Source organism: Marmota marmota, unplaced genomic scaffold (assembly GCF_001458135.2).
Source record: "Marmota marmota marmota unplaced genomic scaffold, marMar, whole genome shotgun sequence".
Classification (NCBI taxonomy): Eukaryota; Metazoa; Chordata; class Mammalia; order Rodentia; family Sciuridae; genus Marmota; species Marmota marmota.
This window is the reverse complement of record NW_026000170.1, coordinates 638,239-653,574: the sequence shown is the minus strand read 5'-3', so window position 1 is coordinate 653,574 and position 15,336 is coordinate 638,239. Positions and strand designations below refer to the sequence as shown.

The window sequence follows — 15,336 nt, the reverse complement described above, 5'->3', positions numbered from 1 at the left end:
GCGCCTGAGACCCGGGCCGGAAGGAGGATGCGCCCATGCGGTGCTCGTGAAGTGTAGGGTGTCCTTGTTTGTGGGGCTGTCTGGCCAGGCTCGCCTGGCACCCGTACTGGCCCGACGGGCCAAGCCTTTGGCGGGGGTGGGAGAGTAGGGTGCCGCGCCCAGCCCGGCCCAGGTGTCGTCTCCGGGGCGGGGTTTGGGAACCAGGCAGCTGGAGATTCCCGGTCTGACGGGCGCGCGGGCGTCGAGGGACAGAAGCAGACGAGAGCGGGAGAGCGCAGGGAGCACACTGGGCAGGCAAAGGCGCGGAGCTACCAGCATGTTTACCCGAAACCACCGGAGCCGGGTCACAGTGGCCAGGGGCTCCGCCCTGGAGATGGAGTTCAAACGCGGCCGCTTCCGACTTAGCCTCTTCAGCGACCAGCCTGAGGTGAGAAACAGAGTCCCTTCCTTGCCCTTCCCGGGCACCAGCACGCAGCCCTGGGCGCCTCTGCCTCCCGCCCTCGCCCGTGCATGCGGAGGGGCGGAGACGCCGCGGTCCGGGTCCAAGCTGGCGGGAACTGCTGACTTACAAAGTAAGATGCGGACCATCTGCGCAGTGGTCGGTCGGATCCATACTGCCCTACTCATTCCCTGGCCTGGTTTGGGACGATTTGCCTTTGCCTGGAAAAACTTCGATTGACCTCAATTAGAAGGACCCCAGGCTCGATTCCCAAGATGTGCCTGGCATCTCTGGGCCAAGGGCGGTGGGCAGCCAAGTGGACCCCAAACTCTCGGTCTTTTGGCTGTCGGTGTTCCCCCGATCGCCAGCTCATCCCCAACCCCGTCTCAACCCTCTGGGCCAGCTTCTGTCATCAGTCCAGGTCTGCCGCTTAGCTGGAGTCCTCCCCAAACGGCTTCTATGTGGCCCTGCCAGAGAGCTTGTGGGGAGGTGTCTTTTTTAACTCTTTGGGATTATTTGCCACACCCAACTTTCCGCCTTCTTTCCTGGGGCCTAAGAGTAGATCTGCCTGTAGGTTGAGAGTGTCTACCTACCCCAGGGCCACTGGTCTAAACATTGCGGGCTTCTGCGTGCCACCTGCAATTCCCCCAAAGAACCTGGGGAGGGGCTGGAGGAGTGAGGCTGAACCAGGACTGAGAGGGCGCGCAGCCAACTCCAAGACACTTTTGTCCTCAAGGTCAACCTCACTTGCCCAAGGAGAGCCCAATTCCAAGCTGTCTTTTCCTCCCGGGCTTGGAAAGGGTTAAGTGAGGTGGGCCTTCCTCCGGGCCCCCTCTCCCTCCCGACTGGGATTCCAGGCCTGGCTTCTGCCCTTTCCCTCTAGGCTGCCCAGAACAAAGGCCCTTTCACACCGGTGTCCCGGTGTCCCAGGCCTTTTCGGAGTCAGAAGCTAGTGGAATGGGGGAGAGGGCTTTTGTCGCCCCCCCCTCCGCCCCCGCAGCAACTCTGCTTAAGGAACCCGCGTGGAGCCGGCGTGGGGGAGTAAGGGGCGAGGCCCGGGACCAGGAGGAGGGGCCTGTGAGCCGGCCGCCCCTGGGTTCGCCCGGCCTTCAGGGGCCAGCGCCGAGCAGCCGGGGCGGAGCCACAGGGCCAGGCTGGCCGCCCAGGAGAGTGTAACTCCGTGGGCCAGGGGTGGAGGGGGGGGGACAGTACTGCAGCTGGCTGGGACTCGGGGCTGGTTTCCTGTCTGGAAGGGAAGGGGCCCGCAGAGGGGAGCGGGGGCAGCAGCAGACAGGCACACCCCTGCTTTTCTCCCTTTCTTTCCTCCCTTCTGCTGGAAAAGCGAGGTAATTGTGAGCCCAGGGTGGGGCGGGCTGGATGGGGGCCCGAGTTGGAAAGGGTGGCCCTGGGATCTGGGCCGCATTACCGACTCACCGCTTAGTCCCAGTCCCTCTGTTCATCTCCCCTCAAGTACCCACTTTGCTTGCTGTTTCTCCTAACTTTGTCAAACTAAGTCAGAAGCCCTCTGTGAGAGCTCCAACCTCCTGACAAACCCCAGGACTCTGTGGAACCTGCAGGAGGCGTCCCCTCCCTACCCCCCTTCCAGCTGTGCCTGCCCCTCATTGCCCTCTCCACACATAGATTCTCTGTCCACCAGGCCAGGGATGTGGGCGGGGGCTGGGGAGGGGCCATAATGGGAATGAAAGGGCCTTTTTCTTCCACAGCTGGGAGAACAGCTGCCACCAAAGCAAGACTGGACACTCTGTGCCCAGAGCCCACTCTGCAGCTGGCTTCCACTCCCAGGACCCTGCTAATCCTCACCTCACTTTCCTTTCCTCCCCTTCCTGGCTCCCACCAGGGTTTTGAAACAGGAGTAGGTGAGGAAAATTTGTCACTGAAGCCAGAGGGGGTCTAACAGTGCAGAAGGACAGGGGAAGCTTCTGCCCTCTGTCCAAGAGCTGGCCACCTTTCTCAAGACCAGGGAGCAGTGGGAGGACTGGGGGACTGGTGCCTACCTGCCCCACCCCCCACCGAGGGGCTGACAAGGGAAAGGCTCAGGGGGGCACAGAGATGCAGGACAGATTGCACATCCTGGAGGACCTCAATATGCTCTACATTCGGCAGATGGCACTCAGCCTGGAGGTAATGCCCCTACTCCTGAAGAACATATTTTCTCTGCTTGCATCCCAGACCCTCTCTGCCTTGCTCATTCCTGCTGGGGCTGAGTGGGGGAGGGCATGGCCTGCTTTTTAAGTGGGGAGAGGGACAGGTGATTCTTTTTGCCCTTTGTTGGGTGCAGTGTGTGGGCCCAGACCCACTTCTGCTGACAGAACATCCTGTTGACAGTGGGGGTCTTCACACCTATTTTTGGAAGCTCTGTGGATTGGTGTAGGTGGCTGTTATGGGGGGCAAGGCCTCCTTTCATGTGTGGAATGGAGAGAGTTCAACTGAGAGCGGTTTGCAGAAAAGATGTAGCTCAGTAGAGAAGAAAATAGAGATACTGGGCCAGGATGAAGATTCTGCTGGCCCTGGAGATGGTAGGGAGTTATTTATTCATTCTTTTAATATTTTATGTTTTAGTTGTAGATGGATACAATATCTTTATTTTATTTTTATGTGGTGCTGAGAATCGAACCCAGGGCCCCGCATGTGCTAGGCGAGCGCTCCATCGCTGAGCCACAACCCCAGCCCTATTTATTCATTCTTAAACACATTTATTAAACATATACAGTGTGTCAAGCTCCTTTCTAGACCAAGGACAAACAAGACAGGAAAGGTCCATTCTAGTGGAAGAACAGATAATAATCATGCAAACACACAGATAATATCATAGTGACAATATGCTGAAGACAAGGGAGCGCAATCAAAATCAGATGGGGGAGGTAGCATTAAGTGTGGAGGTGTGGGAGGATTTGAAGAGGTGAAGATTGGAGGAAGGTTTTTCCAAAGGGTATAGCAAGGGCAAAGGCTCTTAGACAAGGATGAGGGTAATAAGTTTGTAGGAAAGAAAGCAATTCAGTGTGCCTGGAATATAGTAGTTGAAGTGAAGCTAATGGGAAAGAGCTAGATCATGCAAGACTTGAGGGCTATAACAAGGCACTTAGATTGTACTCTAGGTATGATGTTGGTCTATGGAAGGATTTAAAGCAGAGGAAGGACTCATCTCACCACCCCCCATACTGGGAAGTGAACCCAGGAGTGCTCTACCACTAAACTCTTTTTTATTTTTTTTATTTTGAGACAGGGTCTTGCTAAGTTGCCCAAACTGGCCTCGAACTTGGGATGCTCCTGCCTCAGCCTACCCCTAACCTCAGTTGCTGGGATTAATTGCAGGCATGCAACATAGCCAGCCTCATCTGCTGTGAATCACTGTTGTAGATAATAAACTGGGTGGTGGTGGGTGGGGGGAGGTCTGGTGAGGAGGGTTGAAAAGAGAGGTGGCAAAAGACTACCAAGTAGATGTTCACATTGCTGTCAGAGGGGGATGAGCCTGCTGGTGTAGATTAATGTGCTCATGGTAGAAAAAGGAGGAAGGAGGTGGTAGATCTAACAGGGCTTGCTGATGATTGTATAAGAGGAGTAAGACAGAATGCCCAGAATGATTCCCAGGTGTGTGGCTAAGCAACTGGGTATGGTGGCCTTTCTCTGAGATAGGGCAGGTGGAGAAAGTTGTGGAAGTGACTGCCTGGACCAGGCAGGGAGTTGCTGCTGAGGAAGATTAGAGGCAGGAGTGTAGAGTCTCCATCAAGAATGTCAACTTATTGCATATACGCTGCTAGTCAGCCTGCATCCATACTCCCTGGATCATAGTGGACATTTCTAGTCAATCATGGCACTCTTTATTAATGATTCCAGTCGTGACTTCAGAATCTTCCTTAGTACAGACTTGGCATAAATTGTGCAGACTGTGTCTTTCACACGTGCCAGCCAGAGGCAGAATTCCTGGTCTGGTTTCAGCTGCATCAGGAGGAGACACTTTAATTTGTTTGCCTGGAGAGAGTCACTTTTCTTTGTTTTGAGGAAAGGTGCCAAATGAACCCTTTGGGATTCTAACATTACCTAATTGGTCCTGTGTTGGCAAGTGAGATAAAATCTTTTTGTCAGTTGGGTGTAGTAACACACACCTGAAATCTCAGCAACCAGGGAGGCTGATGCAGGAGGATCACAAGTTTGAGACTAGCCTCTGCAACTGAGTGAGACCCTATCTCAAAATCAAAATAAAAAGGTCTGGGGATGTAGCTCAGTGGTAAAGTGCCCCTGGATCATTACCTAGTACCCAAAATAAGAATTTTAAAAATTAAATAAAAATAAAAAGGGCTTGGTGGTAGAGCCCCCTGAGTACAATCTCCAGTTCTAATAAAAAATAAAAGCTTTTTGCCATTCTTAGTCCTCTGCATTGTTCATGCTACAACATATAGATGGATATTTCAATCTTAATTTTAGTTAATTAACATAAAATGTTTAGTTTCTCAGTTGTTCTAGCCACATTTCAAGTGCTAGATGGCTATTGAACATTTCCAGCATCACAAGTTTTATTGAACAGAGTTGTCGTGCACCCCTTCCCACAACCATGTCATTTTTCTCTTTGGGAGACATGGGACACAGGAAGGGCTTAATTTTCGCTTTGGTCAACTCTCCTTGAGCCATAAACTGAGCTTGCTATTTTCTTTCTCCCCCAAGTTAAGTGGGTTCCCAAAAGACAGAAACAACACCCATTGATATTTCAGGGAATGGCAAGAAAGATAGTCCTGGAAGACTAAGTCCAAGAAGGCTTTCTGGAGGAGGTGGCTTAAGCTGCAAGTAAAGGAGAGGTGAGCATGAGAGAAAGCTTATTTTTAAATATATTCTAGGCTGAGCTAGCAGTTAGACTTTCCCATTTAATCCTCAAATAATTGTGGAGGAGGTGGAACACTCCCCCCAGTCTATGAACAGAGACCCATTCCTATAATCCTAGTGACATGGAAAGCTGAGGCAGGAGGATCATGAGTTCAAAGCCAGCCTCAGGAAAAGCCAGGTGCTAAGCAACTCAGTGAGACCCTGTCTATAAATAAATTACAAAATAGGGTTGGGGATATGGCTCAGGGGTCAAATGCCTCTGAGTTCAATTCCTGGTGCCCCAAAAAATAAAAATTAAAAATAAAAGGGGTTGTAGGGGTAGCTCAGTGGTAGATTGCCCCTGAGTTCAATCCCTGGTACAGCAAATAAATAAATAATAAAAAAATAATGAGATTCCAGATATTAAATGCTCAAAGCTTGTCAAGTCCCTCAACCAGTATTTGAACTGGAGGCCCTGGTGGGGATTTTGAAAGGAACAAAAGGTGGTGAGAAGCAGAGCAGGAAGTCAGGGGCAGAAGACAGCAGGAGGGGTGGGAAGGGATGTTCACAGAAGGCCTAATGTGTACTGGGGCTTCTGCCGGTGACTCATCCTCCTTCAGCCCCCTGAGATCTGACCCAGGTCCATACTGACACTCAACTCTGGGCTCTTTCCCAGGAGAGTGTGGGGAAAATACTGCCTACTTGGGGACAGAGTGTGTGTGGGTGGGGATGGAGCACAGTATAAGGATGCTCTACCCAAAAACCTGGCATGGGGAGATGGGGGCACAGTATAAGGATGCTCTACCCAAAAAACCTGGGAGCCAGTTTTCAAAGGCACTCTTGGCTGCAGCCCTGGGAGAGTGATTTGGGGCTGGAAGGTGGTTGGGCATATAGGGGAGGTGTCTAGGTCCCCAGCCCTGTTTATCCATGCAGGGCCTAGGGAACTCTCTAGGACCCAGTTTCCCCACTTTATATACCACCCGCTACACTTCCCTCAGGAAATGGCTACACAACCCTGGGAGGGGCCTCCCAAAGGGCCTAGAGGCCTTTCTGGAGCAATAAGGGTAACCTTGAGGTTCCGTTGCAGCAGGGTGTCCGAGGTTGCAATGCCCAGACCTAGACCCGGAGGGATGGCCTGTGCCTGGCGCCCCACAGCGGCTCTCGCGGCAATTGGGAGCTGATGTCACCGGCGCCCCAAGCGCAGCAGGCACGAGCTCAGCTGCGCCGGCGCCTGGGCCCCACGGATTCCTTGCATCCCTCGGCCCTGCGGGCTCCCAGAGCTGGTGCTGCTCCCTGACCCCGCGGCCCACGCTGCACATGCAATGGACAGGGCTAGGGAAGGATCCGTGAGTGCCGGGACCCGGACAACAAGGAGACTAGCCAGGAGAGGGCTGGACAACATCACTGCGTCCCCCTCCCCCTCTGCTTTTACCCATTTGGGGAATTTGTGACTGAAGCTGGGTGGAGTGGGGTAGGGGATGGCAAGCAGTGACACTTAGCAGAGATAGGACCCTGGTGAAGACAGATACAGCTAGGCTGGGAAGTGCTATGTAGTCTGGGAGGGCTTCCTGGTGGAGGGGGCTTTGGGACTGGGTCAGCCTATTTTGGAAAGGAAACAAATAGATGGTGCCAGGGTGAAGTGATGAAAGTCTGGCCTAGTACAGTGGTTCAGAAAATAGATAACGGAGGAATTTGCAGGCAAAGTGGACAAGGCATTTGCAAGAAGGAATTTAGGGGGGTCTTGGATGCTTGAAGACTGGAACCAGAAGCAAGGGTACAAGGTGCGGAAGAGAGCTGGTATGAGGGAGAAGACAGGTTTGGGGAAGGCACATCCATTCCCCTTTTCCAACCCGGTGCCTCCACTTGTGTATTGAAACCTTACATACTATGACCGGGTTAGTCTTCTATCTCCTCTCTGGAGCCTTTCTGATTACCTTAAGCCAGAAGCAAATGAAGTCTGTTTCCTTGTGTTATGTTATGACATGGCGTTTATGGAACAGCCATTAATGTCTGAATCTATCATCTCTCAATTGGGTTTTATGTGTTGAACCTTGGACAGCACAGGGATGCCCCAGTATTCATTGGGTGAATACCACTGCTGCCAAAGTAGCATCACTGTTAAAACAAGCATCCTTGCCATCTACATGTACTGTGTGCTGGGCATTGTGCTAAGTGCTTTAGGTCCTTTCCCACTGAATCCTCAAACCCTAGGATGTAGGAACTATTTTAATCCTCATTTTACCATGGTTTAGAGAGGCTGAATAAATTGTCTAGTGCTTATTAAGTACCAGAAGCACTACTTTTGGAGGGAATGTTCCTGGAAATCCTGGTTCCTCTCCCAGAACCTCCCCTCTGGCCCTTAGGCACAGCTCCTCACTCCTGGAACACCCATACCCCCATTCCCATTCCTTGCTGCTGGCCTTACCTCCCAAGCTCAAGGCCAGATGGTGTTGGGTGCTCTAATTTGACATGTGTATGGGGTTCTCTGCAGCATGGGTGGAATGCTTCTTCCCTAATGATGCCATGTCTCTTTCCATTCCTGGATAATATTTTATGTATAAATATGCATGTCAATGTATATATAAATATGTATATATACCATGCACAAATGGTAGTATAATATTGTCCTGGTTTCTCTTCTCACAATATATTTTCTGGAGATTATTTTGTATCTGTACACATATGTCTACTTACTCTTTAATGTCTGCAATATCACATGGTATAGATGTGCCATAACTTATCAAACTAATGCTGTATTGAAGGGCCTCCAATTTTGACATTTAAAACAATGCTGAAGCTGGCATGATAGCTCACACCGACAATCCCATGATTCAGGAGACTGAGGCAGGAGTACTACAAGTTTGAAGCCAGCCTCAGCAACTTAGCAAGACTCTTGTTTTTTTTTTTTTTTAAAAAAAAGCAGGGGGATTGGGGATGTAGCTCGGGGTAAAGTGCCACAATCAACCAATTAAATAAATAAAACAATGCTAAATGAATATTTTGGTACATATGGCTTGCCTAGTATTATATGTGTAACTGTATCTGTAGGGTAAAGGAATATATGTTGGTTAGATAAAAAGATGCATGGATTGGTAGATTTCATAGATTTTTACAAATTGCATTCAAAAGAAGCAGAAGGGATCTATACTCCCACCCATCAAAGCATGAGAACATCTGTTGTTTTGTTTTTGTGGTATGGGGATTGGACCCAGGGGCACTCTACTACTGAGTTATATCCCCAACCCTTTTTGTTTTTATTTTGAGACAGGGTCTTGCTAAGTTGCCCTCACAAGCCTCAAACTTGAGATCAGTCTCCTCAGCTTCTCAAGTTGTTAGGATTATGTGTATGCCACTGCACCCCAATCATCTGTATTTTTACAAAGCTTTTCTAGTTCTTCTTGGGCACCTGAGGCTAAGATCCATTGCTTGCTCTTATATGCTTTAAAAAATTAGTTTCTTGATAGTTTTTCCTGGGCCACAGCTCTCTTGGGGACAAGGGGATGTTTCAGCCTGTTCCCTGACATTTCCTTTTCACCTTTCCCCTGACCCTGACTAGGACACAGAGTTGCAGAGGAAGCTAGACCATGAGATCCGGATGAGGGAAGGGGCCTGCAAGCTGCTGGCAGCCTGCTCCCAGCGAGAGCAGGCTCTGGAGGCCACCAAGAGCCTGCTGGTGTGTAACAGCCGCATCCTCAGCTACATGGGAGAACTGCAGCGGCGCAAGGAGGCCCAGGTGCTGGGGAAGACTGGCAGGAGGTGAGCAAGGGGGAGCTGAGGCCTCCCTGGGAGCAGGTGGCTATATGGGTGGTGGTTTTTCAGCCTGTGCCCGTATATAGTATGGACAGCTCTGCAGATGACTTCCTCATGAAGGCCTGACAGGGGCCAAGAACACACCTTGGGATTTTACCACTGCCATGTATTGCCCAGAGTAGTAGGGCTAGAATCAGAAAGCTGAGGTGTCTGGTGGAAGTGGACAATCTGAGGAATTGGGCAAGCAATGCAAAAGCACTAATGTGCTAAGCCCTGCCTGTGATCTGATAAGTCTGACTGGCTGGCTTCTGGAAAACTAATTTTCTTAAAGTCAGTTCACTAAGTAGCCAATTTGTTGAATGGCCAATTTACCACAAATTGACAATAATTTGTTGTACCTGGGCTTCACCACTAGAGGCAGGAATTGGGAAAGCACATAAAAAAAATCACTTAAATGAAAGCCTACCCATTTTACGTAAATTAGATTGTGCATTCTCAAAGGGCACAAGCTACACTGACACTAGATGCTGCTGATTTGACAGATATAAATGAAATGACTCAGGTGATGCCATGGTTAGGGAAAATGTTTGGCAAGTTGATAATTTTTGAGATTTGGTCATTTTGGTATATTGGTCATTTGGAGAATTGGCTTCTGGCAAAGTGGCCTGCTTGCCTCACCTGGGAAGAGTGGGGAGATGGTCTCAGCCCTCACTGGCATTATGCCAATCATAGCCACGAGGGCACTCACAAAGGGAGGTTGCCATGAGCTCACCCATGAAGCCAACAGAAGGTATTAACCCACTCCACAGCTGCCCCTCACAGCTAGAGGATGGGCAAGTAGGCCAGGGAACTAAGAGTGCCCTGCCTTCTGGGAGGAGGCTATCCAGGCTGCCCTGCCCAAGTCACCACATAGTCCAAAGTGTAATGTGAGGTACATCCAAGTCCCTGGCAGCTAATCATCATCAGTGTCACATCATTTAGCTGAATGAAGATCCTAAGTCAAAAATTATATTTAGTGCTATTATAAGTAAGTGTAGACAAACTGACATCACTTTAGGAGAGAAACACACATTCACTGAATCCCAGTGATGATGGGGGAGGGGAGGATGCTGCATGTGTGAGGCCTTATAGTGGGGGATTGAGGAACTTGGGGCATTGGGAAGGAGCAGTGTATCTGGGAGGGGGATAAAGGGCCATCAAAGCTCGGGGAGGGGTGGTGGAGGTTTCTCTGGTGAATGGAACACAAATATTTCCTACTTGTGTTTTTAACCTTTCATCAAACACTGGTCAAATTAGATTTTGACTGATCTAGTGCCCTCTTACATCAAAAAAATGATGAGATGCTGGAAAGGATCCCTATCGTTAGAAAAGCCTGCAAACTTCTCTTACCCACGGTCTAATGGAGAAGAATCCCTGTAGGTACCAGTCTTCTCACAGTCCCATTTGTCCATGGCAGGAGTCTGGAGACATGGTCCAAGAGGGTGTTTGGAGGAGGAAGAACCCTTAGCTTGTACACTGCACGTATGAGTTAATATGGCTGCAATGGCCATAGTGTCCCAAAACCAAGTAAAACTCTGGGTGCAGTAAGTAACTGTCCTTCACAGTTCTCAGCTGGCCATATCAGCCTGGGCCCTGGGGACTAGGCCCCTGGGACCAGGATCTCCTAAAACCTTTGGGAATCAGAGAAAGGGGAAAGAGTGTGTAAAGACCAGGCCAGGACATTGTGATCTACCAACAGGCCTTCTGACACCGGGCCACCCAGTGAGCGCTCCCCCTGCCGTGGCAGGGTCTGCATCTCTGGTAAGAAGTACAGCTGCCCCAGATGCTGGCACCCCTTGCCTGGCCATAGGATCACCTGCCCCATATCAACACCTATTCTTATCTCTCTGTCCCCTAGACCTCCGGATCCCACTCATGTGGAAGGACACAGAATATTTCAAGAACAAGGGTGGTGAGTTTTATACCCTGGACAAATTCAGGGGATAGTCCAGGAGATTAGAGGCTCCTGTGGGGCATTTTTTTTTTTTTAACCAGTTTTGCCCTTTATCCCAAGATCTGCACCGCTGGGCTGTGTTCCTGCTGTTGCAGCTAGGGGAAGAAATTCAGGACACAGAGATGATCCTGGTGGATAGAACCCTCACGGACATCTCCTTTCAGAACAATGTACTCTTGTGAGTACCTCACTCCCATGGCTCCTTCCTTTCTCCACTCTGCTTTAATCTCTGACGTAGGGGAGGAGGCGGGAGATGGGTACCTGGCCTTCCCTGTGGAGCTGTCCTGTATGTGCTCTCTAGTCCCCACCTAGTTCTGTCTCCCACAGAACACAATGCGACCACCCTCCTCTTCCTTCTGTAGCACTGAGGCAGGGCCAGACTTTGAACTTCGGCTGGAGCTGTATGGAGCCTGTCTGGAAGAAGAAGGGGCCCTGGCTGGTGCCCCCAAGAGACTTGCTACCAAACTTAGCAGCTCTCTGGGCCGTTCCTCAGGGAGGCGTGTCCGGGCATCGATGGACAGTGCTGGGGGCTCCGGAAGCAGTCCCATCTTGCTCCCCACCCCAGCTGTGGGGTAAGGCCCATAGCCCCTTTCCCCTGCTGCCCTCAGCTGCTGTGTCCACCCCATGGGTCATCTTTGAACCTTAAGAATTCAGGACCTACTTTGCACTGCCACCAGGATGTGCAGATGGACATGAATAAGCAGTGGCCACACAGCTGGGAGGCATTCTGGTCTAAACCAGTCCACAAGGCCATAGGAAGCAGGGAGAGTTAGGTTCTGGGGTCTTGATTTTTTAGCAGCTGCAAAAACATCTTCTAGATGTGGATAAACAGCTCCTTGGTTGAAGCAAGGCAGCCTGGGCTTTGTGGTGTGACCTACACACACCTGGAAGTACCTTGTAGAATTTATGACGCTGAGGAGCCATAAATTATGGGCGAGTTTCTCAAATTCTAAGCCTAATGCTATCTATTGATTGAAGAATGCCACCAACCTCACAGGCTGTCAAGCAAATACAATGGGATAACATACCTAAAGAGTAGGTCCTGCTACTTAGCAAGAGGTCAGTGAATGTTCATTCCTAACCCCTGGCAGGGAGGGAAGCTAGGATTCTATCGGGTAGCCAAACAACAGGGCAGGACTGCTCAGTCCTGCTCCTGCTGTTGAGCACACGCTTTACTAGGCTGATGCCCACTCCTCTCTCCTCCAGGGGTCCTCGTTACCACCTCTTGGCTCACACCACGCTCACCTTGGCAGCAGTGCAAGATGGGTTCCGCACACATGATCTCACCCTTGCCAGTCACGGTATGTGTGTGTGTTGGGGACACTGGCAAGAGGGGCTGTGGGATAGTCTCCTTCTTATTCCCACCTCACCCTGCACTTCCTCCTCCCTCAGAAGAGAACCCTGCTTGGCTGCCCCTTTATGGTAGCGTGTGTTGCCGCCTGGCAGCTCAGCCTCTCTGCATGTCTCAGCCCACTGCAAGTGGTACCCTCAGGGTGCAGGTGAGAGGGCCCTGAGGAGTGGGAGGAAGCAGAAGAGACCTGGATCACTTGGGAATAACAGGACTACTGGCAAATGAAGATTTGGGTGAAGGAAGGGGGTATGGCAAGATGAAGGGAGTAACAGACAGGAGGTGGGGCAAAGAGGGCTGGTTGTCAGTGGGGGACTGGGAAGAAGAGTGCTGGGGGTGTGACTCCCCCAGGAAACATTAAGTCATTTATGCAGCAAGCAGGGGAGCTACGGAACGGGACACAAGTGCATGGTATCCTGAAAGGCACAAACCTCTTCTGTTACCGGCGACCTGAAGACGCAGACACTGGGGAAGAGCCACTATTTACTATTGTGATCAACAAGGTGATGGGTCCCTGGTGGTGAGGCCACTAGGTGCCTGGGCCCAGGCACCTCTCTTTCAGGCCCCAGATCTCAGAAACAGGGAGGTTGGCCTCTTGCTCCTAATAGTACCATATCCTGCTTCAGAGCCAGGGATGCTAAGGGGACCATTTTCTCCCCAACCACAGATAGCATCACTGGAAAAGCTGTCCTCTCCATTCACCATCCTCATCCCTATCAAGTCCCAGAGAGAGTTCCACTGCCAGTTTAGGGCTTTCGTTCTTTTCCTTCACACACCTGAGATTCCAATTAGTATCTATCACTTATTCCTTATCTCTCCCTACCTAGGTCAATTGCTCTTTGCTGCTCTCTAACCCTTTGGTTGCCTTTCCTTTGTGTTTTTGCAGTGCTAGGGATAAAATCCAGAGTCTGTGCATGCTGGGCAAAGTGCTCTACCATTGAGCTACATCCCCAACCCTCTGCCTACATTCTGAAAGTTTTGAGGGACCCTGGGCCTTAGCACTCTTGCCCACCTTGGTGCCTTTCCTGCTTTGCTTAGATTCTTTCCACCTTACTCTTCTTCCCTGACTCAGCACTGACCAGGTCATCTCTAGTCCTTTCTTACCATTCCTTCCCACTCTGGTCAAGAGGCAAATGAGGGTTCAGCAAAAATCCCACAAACATTCCTTCTAGGCCACCTGGCGTCACTGCTGTGTTCTACAGCCATGGTGGAGGTGGAAGCAGCTCTCTTCTTTCTCCTGCAGGATACTCGAGTCAGGGCAGGAGAGCTGGACCAGGCCCCAGGACGGCCCTTCACCCTTAGCATCAGCAACCAGTATGGGGATGACGAGGTGATGCACACCCTTCAGACTGAGAGCCGGGAAGCCTTGCAGAGCTGGAAGGAGGCTCTGTGGCAGCTATTCTTTGACATGAGTAAGAGAGAAGGCAGCTGGGTTGAACCTTTGGGAGGGCCTGAGATTTCTTATTTTTAACCAGATGGAGTGGATGGAAGGGAATGACGTGGAGAGAGGGCAATCTGGCCTTCTCTTCCACTCAGTGCTCTTCCTGCAGGCCAGTGGAAGCAGTGCTGTGATGAAATCATGAAAATTGAAACTCCTGCTCCCCGCAAACCACCCCAAGCACTGGCCAAGCAGGGGTCCTTATACCATGAAATGGGTGAGTGAGAGGAAAGTCCTCCTGGGGAACCTGATGGGAAGTGGGGCGGGGGGCCTCAAGGAAGACCAGATCATGGAGACAGAGAGAAAGTACACTTTGGGCTAAGGCAGATCTCTGGGGATCCATATTCCACCCAGTCCCACTGTACTTCTTTCTCCTCTCCAATTCTTCTTAGAACCACCTCCACCAAAGTTCAAAACAAAACCCCAAAGAACCAGATTCACTTCATGGATTTCTTTCCTAATTTCTTCTTTTCTGTTTCCCTTTCTGCATGCGGATTCCTGTCTCCTTCTCTGACCCCTCACCTGCCTGGCACTGTTTTTATTTTTCTCCTCTTTCTTGGTTCCTCCACGCACTTCTGCTACCCTGTCTTCCCACCACCCTGCATCCTGTATTCTACAGTCTTATCGGAGCCTGTGGCCCCAGGGGGCCCAGGTGAGGGGCTGCTTCTACAGGACAATGCAATCTCGGCTGAGATCCAGGCTTTGCTTTCTTCCTATTACAGTGACAGGTGATGGTCAGGGTTGGGTAGATCTGGGGCCTACGCTCTGACAAGTCCCCTCCCCCTCAACCCCTTCCTGGTGCCACAGCTATTGAGCCAATAGATGACATCGCAGCAGTGACAGACATCCTGGCCCAGCGGGAGGGCACAAGGCTGGAGACACCCCCACCCTGGCTAGCAATGTTTACAGACCAGCCTGCCCTGCATAGCCCCTGCTCGCCTGCATCAGTGTCCCCAGCTTGGACACACCCCCTTCCCTGGGGGCGACCCCGAACCTTTTCCCTGGATGCTGTTCCCCCAGACCATTCCCCTGGGGCTTCTCGCTTGGTTGCCCCGCTCCCGCCACAGCGATCCCCACGATCTAGAGGCCTCTGCAGCAAAGGCCCACTCCGTACTTGGCTCCAGTCACCAGTGTGAGAGAAAGGTGCTGGCAACAGGACCTGGCCAGAATAAAGAAAGACCCACATGCAGTTGGGCTCTGAGGACAGCACTGTGTGTAGCAAGTTGGCCAGCATGGCCTCCTCTTCCTCTACTGGATTGGGGGTAGTTGGGGGAGGGGGAACAGAAGCCCCTCTTAGGTGTGGTTGTCATGGTACTGAGGGGTTCACTCCCAGCCCTGGCTGGGACCCCCTAAACCCTTCCTGGGAGAAAACTGGAACACCTTGCCCTACCTCCCTGCACTAATCAGCTTTGAGGATGGCACTGAAGAGCCCTGGGAGGAATGCACTTCCACTGTCACTTCTACATCAACCATTAAAGTTATTTAACAGCAGCCTTCACATGTTTTTTTTCTTTTTCTTTCTTTCTTTTTTTTTTTGCTTGTTTTTGGTACTG

At 51.1% G+C, this 15,336-nt stretch overlaps 1 protein-coding gene across 10 annotated transcripts; it reads left to right on the top strand.

Annotated features, from left to right (window-relative positions):
• Nucleotide 1: 1 nt before the first annotated feature.
• Rtkn (rhotekin) lies at nt 2-15,274 on the top strand. 10 transcript variants are annotated; one of them, XM_048787395.1, is made up of 13 exons: nt 1,668-1,785; nt 2,164-2,581; nt 8,811-9,010; nt 10,743-10,804; nt 10,902-10,955; nt 11,058-11,175; nt 11,360-11,569; nt 12,204-12,298; nt 12,390-12,496; nt 12,720-12,848; nt 13,589-13,757; nt 13,896-14,000; nt 14,591-15,274. In XM_048787395.1, the coding sequence occupies exons 2-13, from the start codon at nt 2,510-2,512 to the stop codon at nt 14,917-14,919; spliced, it is 1,650 nt and encodes a 549-aa protein (XP_048643352.1). In that variant the 5' UTR covers nt 1,668-1,785; nt 2,164-2,509; the 3' UTR covers nt 14,920-15,274. The 10 variants fall into 10 exon arrangements, with proteins under 10 accessions (XP_048643358.1, XP_048643355.1, XP_015355306.1 ...); XM_048787396.1 differs by having other exon boundaries at nt 1,674-1,785; nt 2,298-2,581; XM_048787399.1 differs by lacking the exon at nt 1,668-1,785 and adding an exon at nt 5,167-5,250 and having other exon boundaries at nt 1,803-2,581.
• Nucleotides 15,275-15,336: the final 62 nt, after the last annotated feature.

Bases quoted from the DNA above. Each gene is read 5' to 3' on its own strand.
- Rtkn (XM_015499820.2), top strand. From the start codon at position 317: ATGTTTACCCGAAACCACCGGAGCCGGGTCACAGTGGCCAGGGGCTCC. The intron at 10,956-11,057 runs GTGAGTTTTATA...CTTTATCCCAAG, and splicing joins ATATTTCAAGAACAAGGGTG to ATCTGCACCGCTGGGCTGTG. The intron at 11,176-11,359 runs GTGAGTACCTCA...TTCCTTCTGTAG, and splicing joins TTTCAGAACAATGTACTCTT to CACTGAGGCAGGGCCAGACT.